The sequence below is a fragment of the Emys orbicularis genome, chromosome 2 (genome assembly GCF_028017835.1).
Source record: "Emys orbicularis isolate rEmyOrb1 chromosome 2, rEmyOrb1.hap1, whole genome shotgun sequence".
Taxonomy (NCBI): Eukaryota; Metazoa; Chordata; order Testudines; family Emydidae; genus Emys; species Emys orbicularis.
In genome coordinates this window covers 204,854,871-204,873,023 of record NC_088684.1, presented here as the reverse complement: position 1 = coordinate 204,873,023, position 18,153 = coordinate 204,854,871, and the positions used below count along the sequence as shown (strand labels likewise).

Genomic DNA, 18,153 nt, shown 5'->3' with positions numbered 1-18,153 from the left:
AATACTCCAACTAAAGGTATTGATCTTTTACCCCCACAAGTAGTGGCTTGTTCTTTGGGAGAAGGAAATGAAGTCTCACCCTTCTTACAGTTGTGATTAATTGTATGGTCACAGAGCATAGTGTAAGTGATATGTCTCTATAGTGGGTCTCAATGCTGCCCACCTCCCATGAGCACGTTCTAACCTCTGGACTGAGATCTGCTGCAACCCCCATTACATGAGAGCAGCCCAAGCACAATTTCTGGTTAGAAGATGTCCAATGAATGGCAATCTTACATTCTTGTGCACTTTCCAGAAAAGCCTGGGAATTACTTGGTATACTAAATTTTAACTTCTGCTACATGTTGTGTTGCACTGTTTCTGAGGCAACACTAGTATAGCTTGGCATGGCAATAAATGTATTTGAATTTGAAAAGACGGGAGAGGAGGGCTAGCAAGAGGGTAGGGAGAAAGAGAAGAAATTGTGGATTGGAAGCGGGAGACAGGACTGGAAGAATAAGGAAGGGGCGGGGTGGAGGAATGGAAGTAGGAAAGAGTGATAGAAGTGGGGAAGCTGAAATGTATATTATTATTTTGGGAAAAGAAATAAAAAAACCAAGCAGCAAAACTCTTACAGGTCTCAGCACCAGGCTTACAGGCCCTTCTCGCTCAAGAGCTAGAGGGAGAGTCCTCCTCTGGCTTCTGGCCCCAGCCCTCTTATAAAGGCCACCTGGGCCCTCATTAAGCCAGCTGTGGCCTGATTGGGGCGTGGCCTCCAGCTGAGGCTGCTTCCCCCAATCAGCCCTGCTTTTCCTTCCCTGCCACAGCCCTCTCCCAGGGCTGATTTCAAGCCCTTCAGGGCAGTAGCGGGTGACCACCCCGCTACAGATGGGGACAGAGAGCCACTTTCTACTCCAATTATAGCACAGTACAAAAGACATCTCCATACATGCCATCTGAAGTGACAAAGGACTTCCCATTTCAGTGCAACAAGGAAATGCTGTGCGTGACTTTTGGGGAAAGATGGCAGCAGAGCTGGAATAAAGCCTGGGCATTATGGTCTGCGTATTTCAAAATCTCAGCTTTTGTAGTGTAGTAATAGCTCTTGTGGGTGTGAAGAAAAGTTTGAAAACATGAAGTGTGTGTAAGCGTAGCAGCACTAGCGACCTGAGTCTGCAGAGAGCCTGAAACAATTGCTCTGAGAGAGAAGAGTCCATGCAACCTATCAGGGTGGTGATGCCAAGCTGCTGTGCTTTCTTCGGCAGAACGCTGCTGTAAGCTGAACCACTAGACAGGACAGGAGGAGGGCATGGGTCAGGGCCAGGGTTGCCAACCCTCCCGGTTTCATCAGGAGTCTCCTGGAGGCTTCGGAAGCCAATCTGAGATATGTTAGGCCGCTAAAAGTCCGGCGGCGCAGCGGGGCTAAGGCAGGCTTCCTGCCTGCCCTGGCCCCATGCTGCTCCCGGAAGTGGCCGGCATGTACCTGTGGCCACTGAGGGATCTCCGTGTGCTGCTTGTGCCCCGAGCGCCGACTCCGCAGCTCCCATTGGCTGGGAACTGTGGCCAATGGGAGCTGTGGGGGTGGTGCCTGCAGGCAGGGGCAGCGCGCAGAGCCCTCCCCCCATCCTCCTCCCCCCCCCCGATTCCAGGGGCTGCAGGGATGTGCCGGCCGCCGGGAGCGGCACAGGGCCAGGGCAGCCAGGGAGCCTGTCTGAGCCCTGCTGTGCCGCCGATCAGGAGCTGCCCAAAGTAAGCGCCTCCCGGCCGGAGCCTGCACCCCACATTCCCTCCCGCACCCCAGTCCCCTCACCCTTCCCCGAGACCCCTCCAGCACACAAACTCCCTCCCAGAGCTTGCACTTTGCACCCCCTCCTGCAACCAAACTCCCTCCCAGAACCGGCACCCCACCCCCTGCCCCAGCCCCCTCCAGCACACAAACTCCCTCCCAGAGCTTGTACCTTGCACCCCCTTCCTGCACCCCAACTCCCTGCCCCAGGCTCAGCCTGGAGCCCCCTCCCATACTCCAAACCCCTTGGCCCCAGCCCAGAGCCCACACCCCTGCCCTAGCCCGGTGAAAGACAGTGAGTGAGGGTGGGGGACAGCGAGGGAGGGGGGATGGAGTGATTGGGGCAGGGCCTCGGAGAAGGGGCGGAGCAAGGGGGTTTGTATGATTAAACAGTTGGCAACTCTCCCTTGCACTTCTGTCGGCTCCCCTTTGCCCCTACGGTGAATGGGCGCGCTCATTGCCCGCTGAACGGCCAGTGCCCATGTCAGTCACAGCTTTTATCCCGCCCCTTTCCCCCTGCACAAGCAATGATGATCGGGATTCAATCGGTGGGTTAGGTTGCGCTGAGACTTCTGAGTGCACATGCGCAAGAGGGAGCTGGGGGGGGGGGGGGTTGTTCCCTTCTCTGCCCGAGCCCGGCTATCACGTGACCGCGCAGGCTGGCCTTAGGGTGGAAGTGTCTCACGTGGCGCGTGCGCAGTGGAGGCGGGCGCTGAAATTCAAAATCCGAAGAGCGGTTTGGGGTGGTGGTTTAGCCACTCCCGGAGCAGCGCGAGAAGGGACGGAGCGGGGGGCGCCCGGCAGCAGCAGCAATGGACCCCTTCACCGAGGTGAGCGGCCGGTCCCCTCCCCCACAGCGAGCAAACGACCGGGGTTGGAACGGCCCTCGGGGTCGCGGGCAGGGATCGGGGCGCTGGGATGTCGGACCCGTCGCGGGCAGGGAGGGGGGGATCGGGGCGCTGGGATGTCGGACCCGTCGCGGGCAGGGAGGGGGGATCGGGGCGCAGGGGGTCGCTGCTGCCCGCGAGCTCGGTGTGAATCGATTCTGACCCTTCTTCCCCGCCCCCAGCCCAAACCGTTGCTCTTTCAACACGCTCCTGGGCTGCGAGGTGCCCTGTGGGGGGCTTGGCAGTGTCTGGGGGGGGGCTCCCGGTGGAGGTGAGACACCCCCCCTCTCCCCCAGCTCTAGCATCAAAGCCGGCAAAGCACAATAAGGTTCCGACCCTGCTGCTGCTGAAGTGTCATTTCTTGCGCGGTTGGCTGCCTGATGGTTCGCGTTATACAGCCTGTAAAAACGTGTCTGTCTCAGCGGCGCTGCGGTGTCTGCCTCCCGCCCCGTCCCGTGTGTAGGGGGGTGCGACCGGCTTCTCGCTTGTAGCACGGGAGAGACTAGAGGCCATCGGGCAGGGCACTCCCACGTAGCGCCTCTGGCAGATGTAGCCACCCTTGTGGAGTTTCTCCCTTTCCTGACTTTATCATATGGTCAAGGCGGCGGCTGCTGCTTCTAAGATGAGTGTTAGGCGTGGCTGCGCTTAGGTGATGTGTGGCTTCTAAATACAAAACGTGAAGTCAAGGTGAACTGAGTGAGGTGGTTGCAATTGATCTAAACGTGCTACTTACAGAAAATAAAACATCTGAAGAATTGTTCTCCTAACTCCAAAGAGATGACACCGAGGTACCAATGTGGAGCTGACTTGTGCAGGTTGTTAATATGTTGTACTGAACACTAATGGCCTCAAAAAGTCCAATTTACCCTTGTTTAACCCAAAACATTTGACACTCTTATCAATTATATATAAATTCAAAATGAATGCAGATTATCAGATTTTCTCCTATGATAAAATTTAAGATCTTAACTGAGACTGGTCTAAACAGTTTGTGTATTGATGTAACTGAAGTTTAAAAACTAATTCTATATTGATTTTAAATTATCGCAACCCCCCCCAATACACTCTTAAAAATGTTTGAAGAGTATCTGAATATTTTACAGTGATTTAATTTAAATGATTGACGAGAGCCTGCACAAAGAGGTAGCACTCATTTAATTAAATTGGAGCAGAAACAGTAGTTGTGCCTTTAGTTTATGTTAAAACTGAGTCCATCTAGTCTCTCTATGTATGTAACGTTTGTTATATATAAACAACTTTACATTGCTTCCTTAATTGGTAGCGGGTGACCTGATGAGACTTGTCTTAAATTTCTTTTCAAGTCCAAACTACTGAACTGAGTTTAAAATTGTTTTGCATGCTGGGAAGTATTCCAATATGCACACAACCTTGTACATAATTGAATTTTGAGAAGTACAATCTGGAGCTGTTAGGTTGTTCCTTAGAGTAAACTTTATTCAAATATTTCACAATACTAACGGGTATCTCTCTCCAGTGCTTCAAGAGAGAAGTGTCCTTCAAGTAACAACTTTTTGGAGGAACTGATTCCATTATTTCTGGAAAGGAGTATGGTATGCTAGTATTGGTCAGCCTTCAAGCCTAACACAACTTTCCTTGAACTAAAATTAAATACCAAGCACCATCTGTTTAATATTTTAGATACATTAGTTGTATAATAATATATCTCTTGATATTAGGCTATGTCTACACTGCGTACCTTACAGCGGCATAGCTGTGCTACTGTAAGGTACGCAGTGTAGCTGCTTTTTGTTGGCAGGAGACAACTCTACTGCTGACAAAATAAAACCACCCCCAATGAGGGTAGGTTTGTTGGCAGGAGAGTGTCTCCTGCTGACAAATCGCTGTCCACGCTAGCGCTTTTCATCAGTAAAACTTTTGTTGGCCGGAGTGTTTTTTTGTTTTGTTTTTGTTTTTCCCCCACACTCCTGACCGACAAAAGTTTTACTGACGAAAGTACAGTGTAGACATAGCCTTAGATACAAAAACTAACACGATCTTGACTTCTGAATGTCAGCTAACAATTTATCACTATGTCTCATCTACACTACAGACCTATCTCAATATAACTACGTCACTCGGGTGTGAAAAATCCACACCCCTGAGCGACACGGTTATGCCAACCTAACCCCCTGTGTAGATAGTGCTATGTTGGCAGGAGAGCTGCTCCTGCCGACATAGCTACCACCTCTCTCCCGTGGGCATAGAGTGTCTTCATTAAAGTGCTACAATGGCGCGGTTACGCCTATGCAGTACTCTAAGTGTAGACACGCCCTTAACAATGTTTAGCTGTGTAGGTGAGAAGTAGGATAACTTGGAGCCCTACGCTTGTATGCACCTTTAAGAAATGATGATAGATCATGCATGGACTGTGTATACATTTAGTTTGTTATATATTTAGGAAGTATGTTTTTATGGCAAGTACTAAAAACTGCGAACATTCTAATTAAACTTCTAGCCCTTAGCAAAACTCTTACACAACACGGTAAGACTCTCTTCTTTCCCTCTCCCCTCCTTTTTCCTCCCCAAAATGCCAGTGGGCTTCAAAACTAATTCTAACGGTCACTTCAAAGTGTGGCTTATTCATCAAGTGTGTAAGAGCAGAATTTGAGTTATGACTATTACTTGGAAAATTTGAGCATGCTGCAAACCAGTAAAAGTTTGAGTTCAACAATGGAGCTACACATTCTTTTTAAATGACATCCTAGCTGCAGCAACTGAAACTTAGTTCAAACTGGGCTAACGGAACAGAATGGAATGTGGGTGTGTATTTGAATAACTCTGCGTGTCCCACCTTACACGTGCTATTTAACTATTCCTTTGCTGCATATTTATTACTTAGTCTCTGCATCTGAAAACTTTCTCACACATGCATGGTTCCCTGTGCACTTCACTTTTTTGTGTGGGTAGAGCAAGGGAACAGGGTGGAGTCCAAAACTGACATGCAATTTGTCGGTACAGGCACTCCTGGCTTCATGTAGTTTTCCAGTCCTCCTTTGTTAGTTACAGAAATTTAGAGTCAGCGTTTTGCTTTCACGCAGAACTGCTGAGATTGACATTCCATTAGTAATACAACAAGAACATAAGAATGGCCATACTGTGTCAAACCAATGGTCCATATAGCCCAGTATCCTGTCTTCTGATATTGGCCTCTGCCAGATGCTTCAAAGGGAATGAACAGAAAACAGGGCAGTTATCAAGTGCTCCAATCCCTCTCACCCAGTCTGGCAGTCAGAGGCTTGGGGACACCCTGAGCATGGGATTGCATCCCTGACCATCTTGGCTAATAGTCATTGATGGACATATCCTCCATGAACTTATCTAATTCTTCTTTTGACCCCAATTATACTTTTGGCTTCGCAACATGCCCTGGCAACGAGTTCCAGGTTGACTATCAGGGTGGATAAAAATCAATGATTTAAAAAAAAAATCGGATTTTTTAATTTAAATCGGAATTTTTTGATTTAAATAGGATTTTTTTAATAAAATGCTTTTTTGAGGGAAAAAAACCTGTCTAAAGATAGTTTTAATGAAGATATATTATAGCTCAAAGATAGCTCATCATGGAATAGGGATTATAAATTCTAATTCTATAGTATGTGACAATATATCCATGTAATGTTTAAGAAAAGTTTTGTAAATGAGTTCCAATAGTTCATAGATTAGGGACCCAATTTTATGGGGTTCCAGGGGCTTCTGAATAGATTATTTAGGTTAATCTTTCTATCTACCCAATGGGACTCAGTATAGAAGATACCATCAGAGATGCTTAGTTTTGCAGTTCTCAAACTGTGGATTTGTGTCTCCAAAGATAACATGCTTGTTAACAGCAAAAATGTTTTTAAATAAATAAATAATATATAGAGGTGAGAAATAACAGACCTCAACCCTATTGTCCCTCCGCAGATTTGTGTACACAGAGTCAATCCCTTACCTCTCTCTAAAAGTGCAAAGTTTCAAAAAGTTCAATGAATAGAAGATTGTTGGGGGTGGAATAGATCTGGACAAGGAGAAGAAGTCTGGAGATAAATGTGAGAAGGGAGGGACAGGCAGCAGAAACAAAAGTGAAACTGTTTGAGCAGCATATTCCAGAAGTCTTGAGGTCTTTCTGAGTGTAGCCTTCATTGATTTGAGATCTACCATACCATTCTCTCACTAGAAGGGAAAACCTTTAATGGCAGCAGGCCGTAAAAGAGACCCAGTTTGAGAAACACTGTTCTAAACTTTTCATTGAAGTGATTTATACGTAATGGAGTAGGTCAGTACGCCCCAAATGGTATGTGAACTATAACAATTAGATCGGTGGATCAGAAGAAATATCCCATATATTTGGGGACGTAACTGATATCTTTGTTTAAATCTTTCCTCTTTTAAATGGAATACTTATGTCAGTATAAAGATAAATATTGTGATGGTGTGGTTTTGTGTTTTTGTTTTTTGCCGTCTAAACATGCAAGTACAGATCTCTTCTTTTTAATGGTATCCTCTGCATCCATGACATCTTCAAAATGCTCTTCTTTCATCTCTCTAATCCCTACATCCCTTTGGTCATGCTCACTTCGGAACTTGTTAATGGTGCACCTCAGTCAGCTAGAAGGGTTGATGTAGAGAATGCACATCTGCAATGTAGCTGGTGTGTGCGCCAATTTTGGCAACTTGGTTTAAAAGAAACCCAAACTAGTAACCAAAAAGTTGACTGTTTTTAGCAATGCTACTGTCACCTGGTAGTTTAGAAGTCAATTGTCACTAATTCACTATTAGTCACTGTCATTACTTATGAATTTTTTTATTTAGAAGGATAGTGTAATTAGTAAGCTTGCAACATCTGAAAGATGTACAAACTTTTGGTTCCATGGTGGGAATCTTTTGCGTAGGACAGTGGTCCCCAAACTTTTCAGTGTCGTACCCCCCCCCATACCCCTGTCCATATCTCCTCCCCAAACCTGTCTGTGGCTCCTGGGGAGGGGGGAGATACCGCAGAGAGGGGTAAGGGGGCTATGGCCATAGCTGGGGATGGGTCTGGGGCCAGAAATGGAGCCGGGGGCAGGGCCGGGGCTGACTGGAGCCGTGGCCAGGCCGCAGTCAGGGGCTGAGGCTGGGGGTGGTGTCGGGAGCTGTGGCTGTGGCCAGAGCAGAGCTGGGAGCGTAGTGGGGCTGGGTGGCATTCTCTCCGCACCCTCCATGGGGCCCTGTCACACTCCCTGAATGTTCCTCTGTGCCCTCCTAGGGGGGCGTGCCTGACAGTTTGGGGACCTCTGGCGTAGGATGTTAGAAACATGTAACTGAGAATTTACTGTAAAAATTCAGTGTTTCAGTAATTTATACTTTATTAGTAACATGCGTTTCCACTAGAATACTGAAGTATGTAACAATCTGTGCCTTTCTAAATATTTAGAAGCTTCTTGAACGAACCCGTGCCAGGCGAGAGAACTTGCAGAAGAAAATGGCTGAGCGACCCACAGCAGGAATGAGGCCCACGCTGCAGACAAAGAGAACTAGAGAACCTTTGTCAGAAACTAGTAACCAGTCACCTTTGCCCAGTGAAGAAGGTATCTTGCATAGGCATAGTACAGAAATAAAAAACCTCTTGAAAAAATCACATGGCTCACTGTTTCTGTGTGAAAACTCCCATTTATTTCTTTTGACACATACTGCTTTGACTAAAAAAATACCTTTTAGCACCAAAATTTAACCCTCTTCTTTCTAAACTCAGCAGTAAGGGATGCTATTGCCTGCCTTTTTAATTAGGTCCAAAATGTGACTAGCCAATAAACTGGTGGCAAATGTCTTGCAGATGACTGACTAACTTCAATTTAGTGCCCACTTAATAGTTTAAACAAATCACTGCTATGAAAGTCACTCTCCTTAGCTCGTAATACTGAAACACATTGGGGAATGCAGAGTTTAAAGGGACAATCAAGATTTGATGATGGACATAAAGACTGGGCAACTATTCTCCCCCCCCCCCCTTTTTTTTTTAAAGGAACTCTTGCATAAGACATAGTGGAGGGATTAAAAATTAAAAAGCTATTTCAGAAAGATGGAGCATGTTCAGTGCTTTTAATTGCAGGCTGTGAAGATGATGGCTGATAACTGACTGGTTCAAATACTTTTAACTTTTACAGCGAAACCTAGTACAAAGCCATCCCCATCAAAAAGGCTCTGTTCTGACAGCATGGAGGTTCCCGTTTCTAGTTCAGAGAATAGACAGCCAGTTAATTCAACTTCCATGAAACATCTTCCTCCTGAGATGACTGCACAGCCACAAGCAACTGCAAATAACAGGGCTCCCTCAGGTCAGCCTGTTCCACTGCTTGTTGAGAAGGAAGAGCAGAACTTGAAATCTGAAGTACCTGTAGCCCTTACAGTCAAAACACGTATGCAGAAACTGGCACAACAGCGACGTTACTGGGATGATAATGGTATGTCCCACTTCATATAATTTAAAAATTAAACTATTTGTCGTGACAGTAAGCAAGCACTGGAGAATTTTTTTTTTTTCTCAGTGACTGTTTCTGATACAGGATTTCTTTAAATTTCCGACTTTTATATTTTTTTGTAAAATGAATACTGTGGGAAAAGAAATGGGTGCCCAAAAAATGGGAAATCATTGAGAATACACCTTCTGTACACTCTGCCAAACCCCTCTGATTTTTACATGGTGTAATCAGTTTTTAGACATTTAACATTTCTTGGGTTCTAGTGAAATAATCTGCCATTGTCTTTGCAAAATAACCTAACTTAACAACAATTGTAATTGAGTTGCATAGGAACTTTATTTTTACAAAAGGTTGACTCTTTCTAGTGTCTTATGTTTCAAAAAGTGCGTGTAGCTCTTAACTACCTGTCTTAATTTTCAGATCCATCTGAAAGTTCTCCCCTATCTCCCCTCCTGTCAAAAGAACAGGCTGTTTCCCCACCCAAACAGCCAACTCTTGCAAGTGACACCCCAGTTGGGAGAAAAGGCCGTTTAGCTAACCTTGCTGCTACAATTGGTTCCTGGGAAAATGATCTAAGTCATCCATCTGCAAAGCAAAACAATACACAAGAACAGCCTGGCACTACTTGTTTATCCAAATTGTCTACTACAAGTGAAGCATCTGCTCGAATCAATAGCGGCAGTGGAAAGCAGGAAGCTGCATCCTGTTCTCAAAGGGCTATTGAATCTGTAAATAAACCAGCAACCTCTAAGATATTGGTGAGTGATCAGATTTAACAACTAACCTGATGTCTTTTTTGTGGGATGGATGTTACCCGTACATGTCTATAATCAGAATGTTAGTGGCAAATGATCATGACCGTTTTAAAATGAGTAACCTTAATTATTTCTTGCTTTTCATTTCAATCTTAATACTATTGATCATCTGACACTTAAAAGGTATCATAAGCTGCTTCTCTTTTCATTGCAAAAATTAAGATGGACCATATGAGCAAGAGAGGGGAGCAATGGCTTCCAAATGTATGTGAATTGCACTCCTTTTTAGTCACCAATGGGGACTTGTAAGAGTGGCATGCTCCCTGAGTACATTTGACAGGCAGGAATTATGAGAGTTTGGCTTCTAGAAATCAATTGTTCATGTGGTTAATTGTAACTCTCAACTGTAAATGTAAACATTTTTATAAAATGCAAGTCAGACATCTGAAAGTAGTAGCATCTGTTATGAAAATTATCCCATTCATGAACTTACAGTGTTCCACTGAACTTAGAATTAAGGCTACACATATTCTTTAATGTTAGTCTAACAGGTGGCAAATTATGTAATCAAATATTGAAAAACGGATATATTGGATTTAAAGGCATCATGTAACTTGTTCTGTCTTTTCTATTGTTCTCTTGGGAAATAAGAGTGTTCAGATTTCAAACAGAGCTATATGCAATATTTCTTAATCTAGCCTTTTCTGGGTGAGTGAAGAATGTGTGGTTTTCCCATTTAATTAAGATCATAGCCAAATGTATATTTCTTTTTCTCTTTAGGGACCAAATTACTTAGCAAAATCCTCTAGAGTAACCAATCCCAGTCCTAAGGAACCTGAGGTACCACAACTATTAAAAAAGAAGCCCTGCAGCCCCCAGAAAACAGAGGAACTTAAGCCAACAATAAAACCAATCTCATCCCAGCCAGTTCAGTCCAAAGAAGAGCCAATCAAAAGAACACATGTGCAACTTGAACATAAGGATAAGCCTACAACACCAGGTAAGTGACCTGTGTTTTTTAAAGCAATGAGTGATATAGTTGCTTTTTAACCATTACCTTCAGTTTTAAATTTAACTTATCATAAATGTTTCCAACAAACTGTACTAATCTTTTTTCCTTGAGGTCTAAAACTACCTTTTAGCTAATGCTGGTCTATAGTGTCGGAGAATCTCTGCTTCCACAATACCATGTAATGGTTAGCTGTTCATATTCTGAATTATGGATTAGAATTTCTAGTAACTTTTTACTAATAGAATTCTAATCAAGCATCCTAGTAATAATTTAAGAGAACTGGAACCATTTTAAACTCTGAACTATCTTCTTTATACATAAAGAATATTTCAATCCCTTTAAAACCAGGTGTCACAATTTTGGTGTTTTTGAACCCTCTCCGTGGTCTGCTGAAGGAATACTCTGCTCTTTCAGGCCTCTAGCAGTTGCCACTCTGGGTAGGGATCAACGTCCCTTTCCCTTCTGACCAGGGGTTTAGGCTTACAGCACCTTTGACCGTTGGGATCATAATTAATTGAATCGGTTCAAGCTGGCCTTTTTATACCCCAAGTTCTTTCTTAGGCTCAAAAGACACAGGAGACAGTCCTGAACCAGTATATGCAAACCACCCCAAGTGATGGTACTTTTCTGGAATTGTTTATAGTCCCAGTTACTGCAAGAATTATCCCCACTGTTTCTAGTTCTTGGATGAGCTGCAGTAACCGTCCACTATGGAGTAGAACATAATCCCTGGCCTGCAACTATACATATTAACTTTATGACGGTTATACAATACTCTCCAAAGATACTCCGTGTGGTTGTGATATGTCACACTAGCCAACTTGGTGCATTTAAAGTGATTTGCAAATTATTAAATCCTATAGGTTCTTGCTGCATATGGACCAAAGAGGTGTTCGGTTGATACCTTACACAGGAGTTACAGCATGAAACTTCCATCCATTTCTCAGTTTCTAAAGATGTGTGTGATGTTTGGATTTTTATGAGAGCACTTCTAGTGACTCTTAATGATGTGACACTAGAAGATTAGGGAAGACTACTTGAAAGTAATCAAACAGTCTCATGTACCTAGCTGATCAGCTTTACAAAGAACTGAGCTAGATTGGCAAACTGAACTTTTTTTTTTTTCTTTAAGCTCTACAGTTTTGCTTCACTAAGGCCTGGTCTACACTAACCCCCAACTTCGAACTAAGGTACGCAACTTCAGCTACGTGAATAACATAGCTGAAGTCGACATACCTTAGTTCGAACTTACCGCGGTTCAGACGCGGTCCACACACGGCAGGCAGGCTCCCCGTTGACTCCGCGGTACTCCTCTCGCCGAGCTGGAGTACCGCAGTCGACGGCGAGCACTTCCGGGATCGATTTATCGCGTCCAGACCAGACGCGATAAATCGAACCCGGAACTTCGATTCCCAGCCGCCGAACTAGCGGCTGGGTGTAGACAAGGCCTAAGTTTCTCTTTCCAAGACTCGCTTAGAGTAGAAGACAAATCTATGCTATTATACTCAATGTTATTTTAAAGTAAGGTAAATGCCAAGCAGCTTCTCCACTTTGTATTTCTCAGCCACTTTGTACTGACTTGTAAGTGAGATCTGGTTCTGGAGAGAGTAGGTGAGGAACCAAGCCATTTTAACCATCAGTTGATGGACCTTTGCATTGAGAGGCATCTCTCACTCTAAACTTTGATTTGCACTGCTGTAATGTCCATTTGTCTTCTGTTTGGAGAAAGAGCAACAATTACATGCTGAGCATGTTCAAAAGATAGTGGAGTAAGGTATGCAAAACATTGAAGGCCTTACAAGAAAGCAACTAATGTGTCTATGGTCTAAAAATTGTTAAAAGTGTATGACTCTTACAAAGCTAAAACCATTGTTTTTGTAGGGGGATCAGGAATCAAACCCTTTCTGGAACGTTTTGGAGAACGGCTTCAAGAGCATAGCACTCAAAGTCCTGCTACAACTACTACTGGGTACAGAACACCCATTATTACCCCAAACACAAAGACAATCCAGGAAAGACTTTTCAAGCAGAATGAAACGTCCTCCACTGCCAGTCTAGCACAACAGCTCAAGCAGGTATGATTTGCTAACTTTTAATAGCTTACTTATAATCTTCAGGAATGTTTCTTAATTCTCTAAAACTGCCTAGGGATTAAAAAACAACAGCAAAAACCGTTTCTAACATATAGCTACAGCCTACAGTATGTTCTTGTATAACATATATTTCTCTCATGCTTAGGAACGTGAAAAAGAACTTGCTTGTATTCGTGGCCGGTTTGACAAGGGCAGTCTGTGGAGTGCTGAGAGAGGTGAAAATTCAAAAAGCAAACATCCAGAAATTAAAATGGTAATATATGTCAGAGTGTATTTTTGACATGCCCATCTATAAATTGTCAGAGAACCCAGAACACATGGATAAGCATGTAAATGTACAATAATCTATATTAATCTTTGCTTGGGGACAAGCATATATAGGCCTGTAAAAGACTTTATATAAACTACTTGGAATAAAATCATTACTAGAGTACCTCTCCTTTCCTTTCTCTCCAAGAACCATAACAGTTTGTTTAAAGGGAAGGGGAAAAGATAGTATGAGTTTACCAACTTTCTGATGATATGCTTTGGATTTAGCACTTTCTTACATGCTACAGAATCTTAAACATTTTTAAAGTAATTGAAAGAAACAACTTAGAGTGTATGCACTCTTGAGTATATTATATCTGCCAATATTTTAAAGAAAATATTCAGTCTTCACTTTCACTTATTTATTACTTAAATTCTAATAGTATCTCAACAGTAGGTTTGCCTCACCTTCAAGGTAGGTGCTATTTTGCGATGTTAAAAATTTGCCCTTCTGGATATATACTTTTTTAAAAAGTAAAATACTTCTCTCCATGGAATCTGACTTGCTGGGTCATTGCATCTGAGTAGGAGCCTCATAGCTGTAACTTTTATTTTCTAGTCTTTCAAAATAAGACTGATATTTTTATAAAATTTGTTTTGCGTAAGTAATAAGGTTGTGCCACGAATGTTCAAATATCAACTAGTTCATTTAGTTTTACAAGCCACAAGTTAGAGTACATTCTGAGACTGACTTTTTAATGTAATTTTTTCTTATTCAGGAAAGCCAAGCTCAAGCTAGTTCAAAACAGCTCGCTAGTTCAGATGCTACTTCGCTTGTAGCAGCAGAAAAGACCACAGCATCTGAGATACCAGTAAAATCTCTCCCCTCAGAATCTTCAGGTGAGAACAATCCTTCTTGAGTTGATATGATTAATATTGGTGTAAAGGGTTTTTGTGTTCATACTTTGTTATGAACGTTTGGGACTCTCAGCACTGGTTAGAACTGGGCATAGTGTATAGGCATACCACTTCCCCATGTGCTGCCAATGCATCTTGATCTTGACATGTAACATCATTGCACTTCCAGTCCTAGGCTTCTTTAACGGACTGTCAACAGATAATGGCATTTCTGATACAGGCAGATGTGAACTAAAATCACAAAAACTGACAGTAAAATATTAATCTGACATTTGTGTATGTAGGGAGTAGAGACAGTATGTGTGAGTGCTGTAACTACCCATACTGGAATAATAAAACTGTGGAGCAACCCAATTGGGTGTAAGCCTTCCTTCCTGACTTCTGAGAAGCATCCCCTTTCCTTCAGTGTGATAGGCATCGTGAAGCAGCCAAGTGTCTATCACCATAGGGGAGGAGGAGGAGCAGCAACAGAGGGCTCCCAGAATCTGGCAGTGTCTGGGAGGCTTATAGGACACTCCACCAAATACTTAACAGTCAGGGAATGAGAACCTAGGTGCCTTGCCACATAGAGGAAAAAGGGACAGAGTCCCCCTTACCACCCTTGTGCGTGGAGATGCTGGGCTGGCTCTGCATGCCCAAACACAGCTATTTGGATCTTCTGCCCTAGTTTCTTTGTAGTGCGGTGGCTCCTATGTCTTCCTTCGGAGCAGAGTGGCAGTCTGTCAGTTCTGTTTCCATCCAAGCGTCTCTCCATTCATGAAGTGGGGGAAGGAGTCTTCCCCAGTGTTCCATGAGGTTCAAGATATTTCAGATTAAAATTTAAAAACAAAACAAACTTATAGTACTTATTTTGTCGATTATTTTTTTCTTCTACTTGTAGGTTTATGGACTTTTTAAGAATTAGAAATCAGACACAGTGGATAGTTCTGACCATACCTGCAGTAACTTTACCTTACTCTTTTTTTTTTAAACTTCCCAGATGCTTCAAAATGTGGAGAGACTGAAAAACGCAGTCCTCTGAAGACCACGTTGCTAAAGAATCCACTAAAAGTAGTATCTGTCTCAAAGCTTGAGCAATTTACAGAGAAAGAGAATGGTTTGTAACACTTCATTTGCTAGTCCTAAATGAGCTTTATCACTATTATTTTGTCCAACAAAACAACATTAATTTCCTGCAAATTAAGTGGGCTTCTAGTTCAGCAAGTGTCTTTTGCTATCTCAGCATATATTTGAGATCAAATTCATATGAACATTCCTGGGTTTCTTTAATTATTTTATCATAATTGGAAAATAGAAATATATTGTGATATTCAGGCTTCAAAGGAACATAAGAAGGCTGTGTGAACTTATTGCAATGAAAAAATAACTGTTCCTACAGTGATGAAACACTCATTTAATTTTAAGACCTCAATTCAAAGTTGGGATTTGTTTGCTAAGTGCATCTTTAACTGATTTCAAGTGCCAATACTTCATGTAGTTATAGAAATAAGCCAGTACAGAACTACTTCGAAAATATTACTGCCTCTTCTATTTAATTACTTCCTCTTCTGTTTTAATAAAGATCAGTGCTTTAAATGTACTACAGGATATGCTCATAAGTAATCTTGGGATCTCTGACTTTTCAGATGGAGTATGTGAAATTGAGAGGAGTGTGAATGATGAAATGAATAGCTCAAAGGTAATAAATGACATCTTTGATGAAGTTCTTCAAGAGGATGGACCAGACATAGAAAAACTAAAGAAAGAAATGAGTATGAACCTGGAAGCTGAGAGTGATGATGAGCAGGAAGATTCATTGAATATTTCATCAATGTCTCTGCTAACTCCGTTAGCAGAGTCTGTTGGTGTTGTAAGTCCAGAGGTAAGAACAGATATTAAATACGGGGATCTACAATTTGACTGTACACCAATAATGCTATTTCACAAATGTTAGTATTTTGTATTGTGGTCCCTGAACAAATATGAATAAAATGTGAGACTTTTCTATTAAATCAGTGAAATACTTACATTCTGGTCCTCCACATTCTAACCAAAATCCCTCCAATTTAATCCATTGTGCCTAAACACTTGTTAAAATAGCATGCAATCCCGTTTAACCTCTTTTCATAAGAGAAGCATCATAGGCCTTGGGCAGTATGACTATCCCCACTTATTCCATGACCTAATCACTGATGCAGAATTTTTTTTCACTGGGTTTGCTTCTTAGTTTTAATACTCCCAAAGCAGCTCTGTGAGATCTCCTTGAAACAAACAGCGTCAGCTTGAAAGTTTTAACTCAGTACCTACTGCTGATACTGCGAAGGCAAGGGGAAAATAGTAGTTATCCTCATCTCTTTCTCTCCCTTTCTATTTTAGCATACTTCATCCATGATAAACTGTGCTCTGTGGCTTGAAAGAGGTGCACAGCAGCTTCTTTATTTTTCCTATGACTGTCAGTTAGAGCTGCAGTTCCCCTGGTACTTGCCCTTCTGTGGTGGTGTGGATGTGGTTGCGGGGAGGAGGGTCAACTAAACCATTCTGGCAACATTGTAGCAACCGTCTGCAACCCCCCCGCAGTTGAACAGCTGCTGTTTTATGTGTGAAGTGGCTGCATTTCAGTAATAGAAAGCTTTCCTTTCACTTCTTAACTTTCATTTCTTCATAACAGTCAACTTTGTAGAAATGGAACAGCCGAAAGATTATTCATGTTACTACTTGTTTTCTAAAGAAATCATAGGGCTTTGCAGGTCAGAGGTGGTGGGGACAAAACGATATGTAATCTACTTTTTTTCATCTGCATTTCATACTGAACCCTGGATTTCCTTAAACTTTCATCTAGTGAAATCACTGTCTAGTGGTGGAAGAACCATAACAAACATTTTGGCAAATCTTCCTGCTATGTAATTCTTGGGTTGTAGCTTACAAGATAGTTGCAGCTTGGTGTTTGCTTAAATAACAAAAATGCTAAAGAAAGATCAAACCCTATATAGGGTTTAAAAGTACTACTAGAAAAGGAACATTTTGACTCACTGCTTCCAAGAAGTTATTTTTAAATCCCATTACTAGTCAAATACTTGCCTTTCCTTGGAGATGATGTTTCTATCCTGAAGTCTTTACTTAGCCAGAACTCCCATTAATATCAGTGGGAACGCTGGCTGCATAAGGATTGCTGACTCTTGTTCTTGGCCATCAGTCAAATTGTTTCTGGTACTAGATACAGTGCTGTCTCTTAGAATAAAATATAACAGAACTAATTATGCAATAAGATACTTCATCATCTTCCCTTAAGATATTTTAAGGGTTTGTGGTTCTTGCTAGTGGATTTCAACTTAATGTCAAGCTGGCAGCATCGTGTTCTTAAAGACTCACTTTATGTTCCAGTTTCAACCCACCTGTCAAAGTACCTAAAGGGAAGGCAAGGAACAATCCATTAAACTGTCATTGTATATCCTAAGTGTATTTGCAAAGTACAGTTTAAATAGTTCTTCTGACTTTTATGGAAATGTAAATATAGGTAAGGGGTTGCTTACTCAAAGGGAATGCGTGGGAAGAGTAAATAAGGGTGGAGAGAGAAGTAAAGGTGGGGGGAGCAGAATAAGCCACATTTAACTGGCCAGTTATTTATGATGCATAACTCAATTTTTTTCTTTTCCCCAGGTTTTTGTTTCTCCTAGTAGGTCAGTTGCTGAGATCAGCAGTATAAGTGATGAAAGTCCAAAGTCTGGCAAATTCCAAAGGACACGGGTCCCTAGAGCAGAATCTGGAGACAGTATTGGCTCCTTGTCAGAAGAACACAACCTTCTATATAGGTAACAAATTTTCAGAGGCTTGGTCTGAACCTTAAACATGCAAATCAAGTCACTGTGGAAATATTTGTCTTTATTAAACCGGGTGCCTCCTGGAGAGGGGAAAGATTGAAGCTTTTTCAAGCCTATCTTTTGGCCCCCAACAACAGACTATTTCAGTGATGTAGCTGTGATAGGGCTTCATCAAGAATTTATCTCTTATTGTCATAGAGTTTAAGGCTAATATTGCAG

At 42.5% G+C, this 18,153-nt stretch overlaps 1 protein-coding gene across 1 annotated transcript in view; it reads left to right on the top strand.

The window, feature by feature from the left end:
* Nucleotides 1-2,577: 2,577 nt before the first annotated feature.
* The window catches only part of ANLN (anillin, actin binding protein), a 48,723-nt gene continuing 33,147 nt past the window's right edge, over nucleotides 2,578-18,153 (top strand). Inside the window, exons 1-11 of the mRNA XM_065399118.1 lie at nucleotides 2,578-2,595; nucleotides 8,066-8,219; nucleotides 8,796-9,092; nucleotides 9,531-9,868; nucleotides 10,646-10,865; nucleotides 12,759-12,952; nucleotides 13,116-13,223; nucleotides 13,999-14,119; nucleotides 15,117-15,233; nucleotides 15,763-15,998; nucleotides 17,774-17,925. Of these exons, the coding sequence (XP_065255190.1) occupies nucleotides 2,578-2,595; nucleotides 8,066-8,219; nucleotides 8,796-9,092; nucleotides 9,531-9,868; nucleotides 10,646-10,865; nucleotides 12,759-12,952; nucleotides 13,116-13,223; nucleotides 13,999-14,119; nucleotides 15,117-15,233; nucleotides 15,763-15,998; nucleotides 17,774-17,925 (1,955 nt within the window). The remainder of the gene's footprint in view (nucleotides 2,596-8,065; nucleotides 8,220-8,795; nucleotides 9,093-9,530; nucleotides 9,869-10,645; nucleotides 10,866-12,758; nucleotides 12,953-13,115; nucleotides 13,224-13,998; nucleotides 14,120-15,116; nucleotides 15,234-15,762; nucleotides 15,999-17,773; nucleotides 17,926-18,153) is intronic.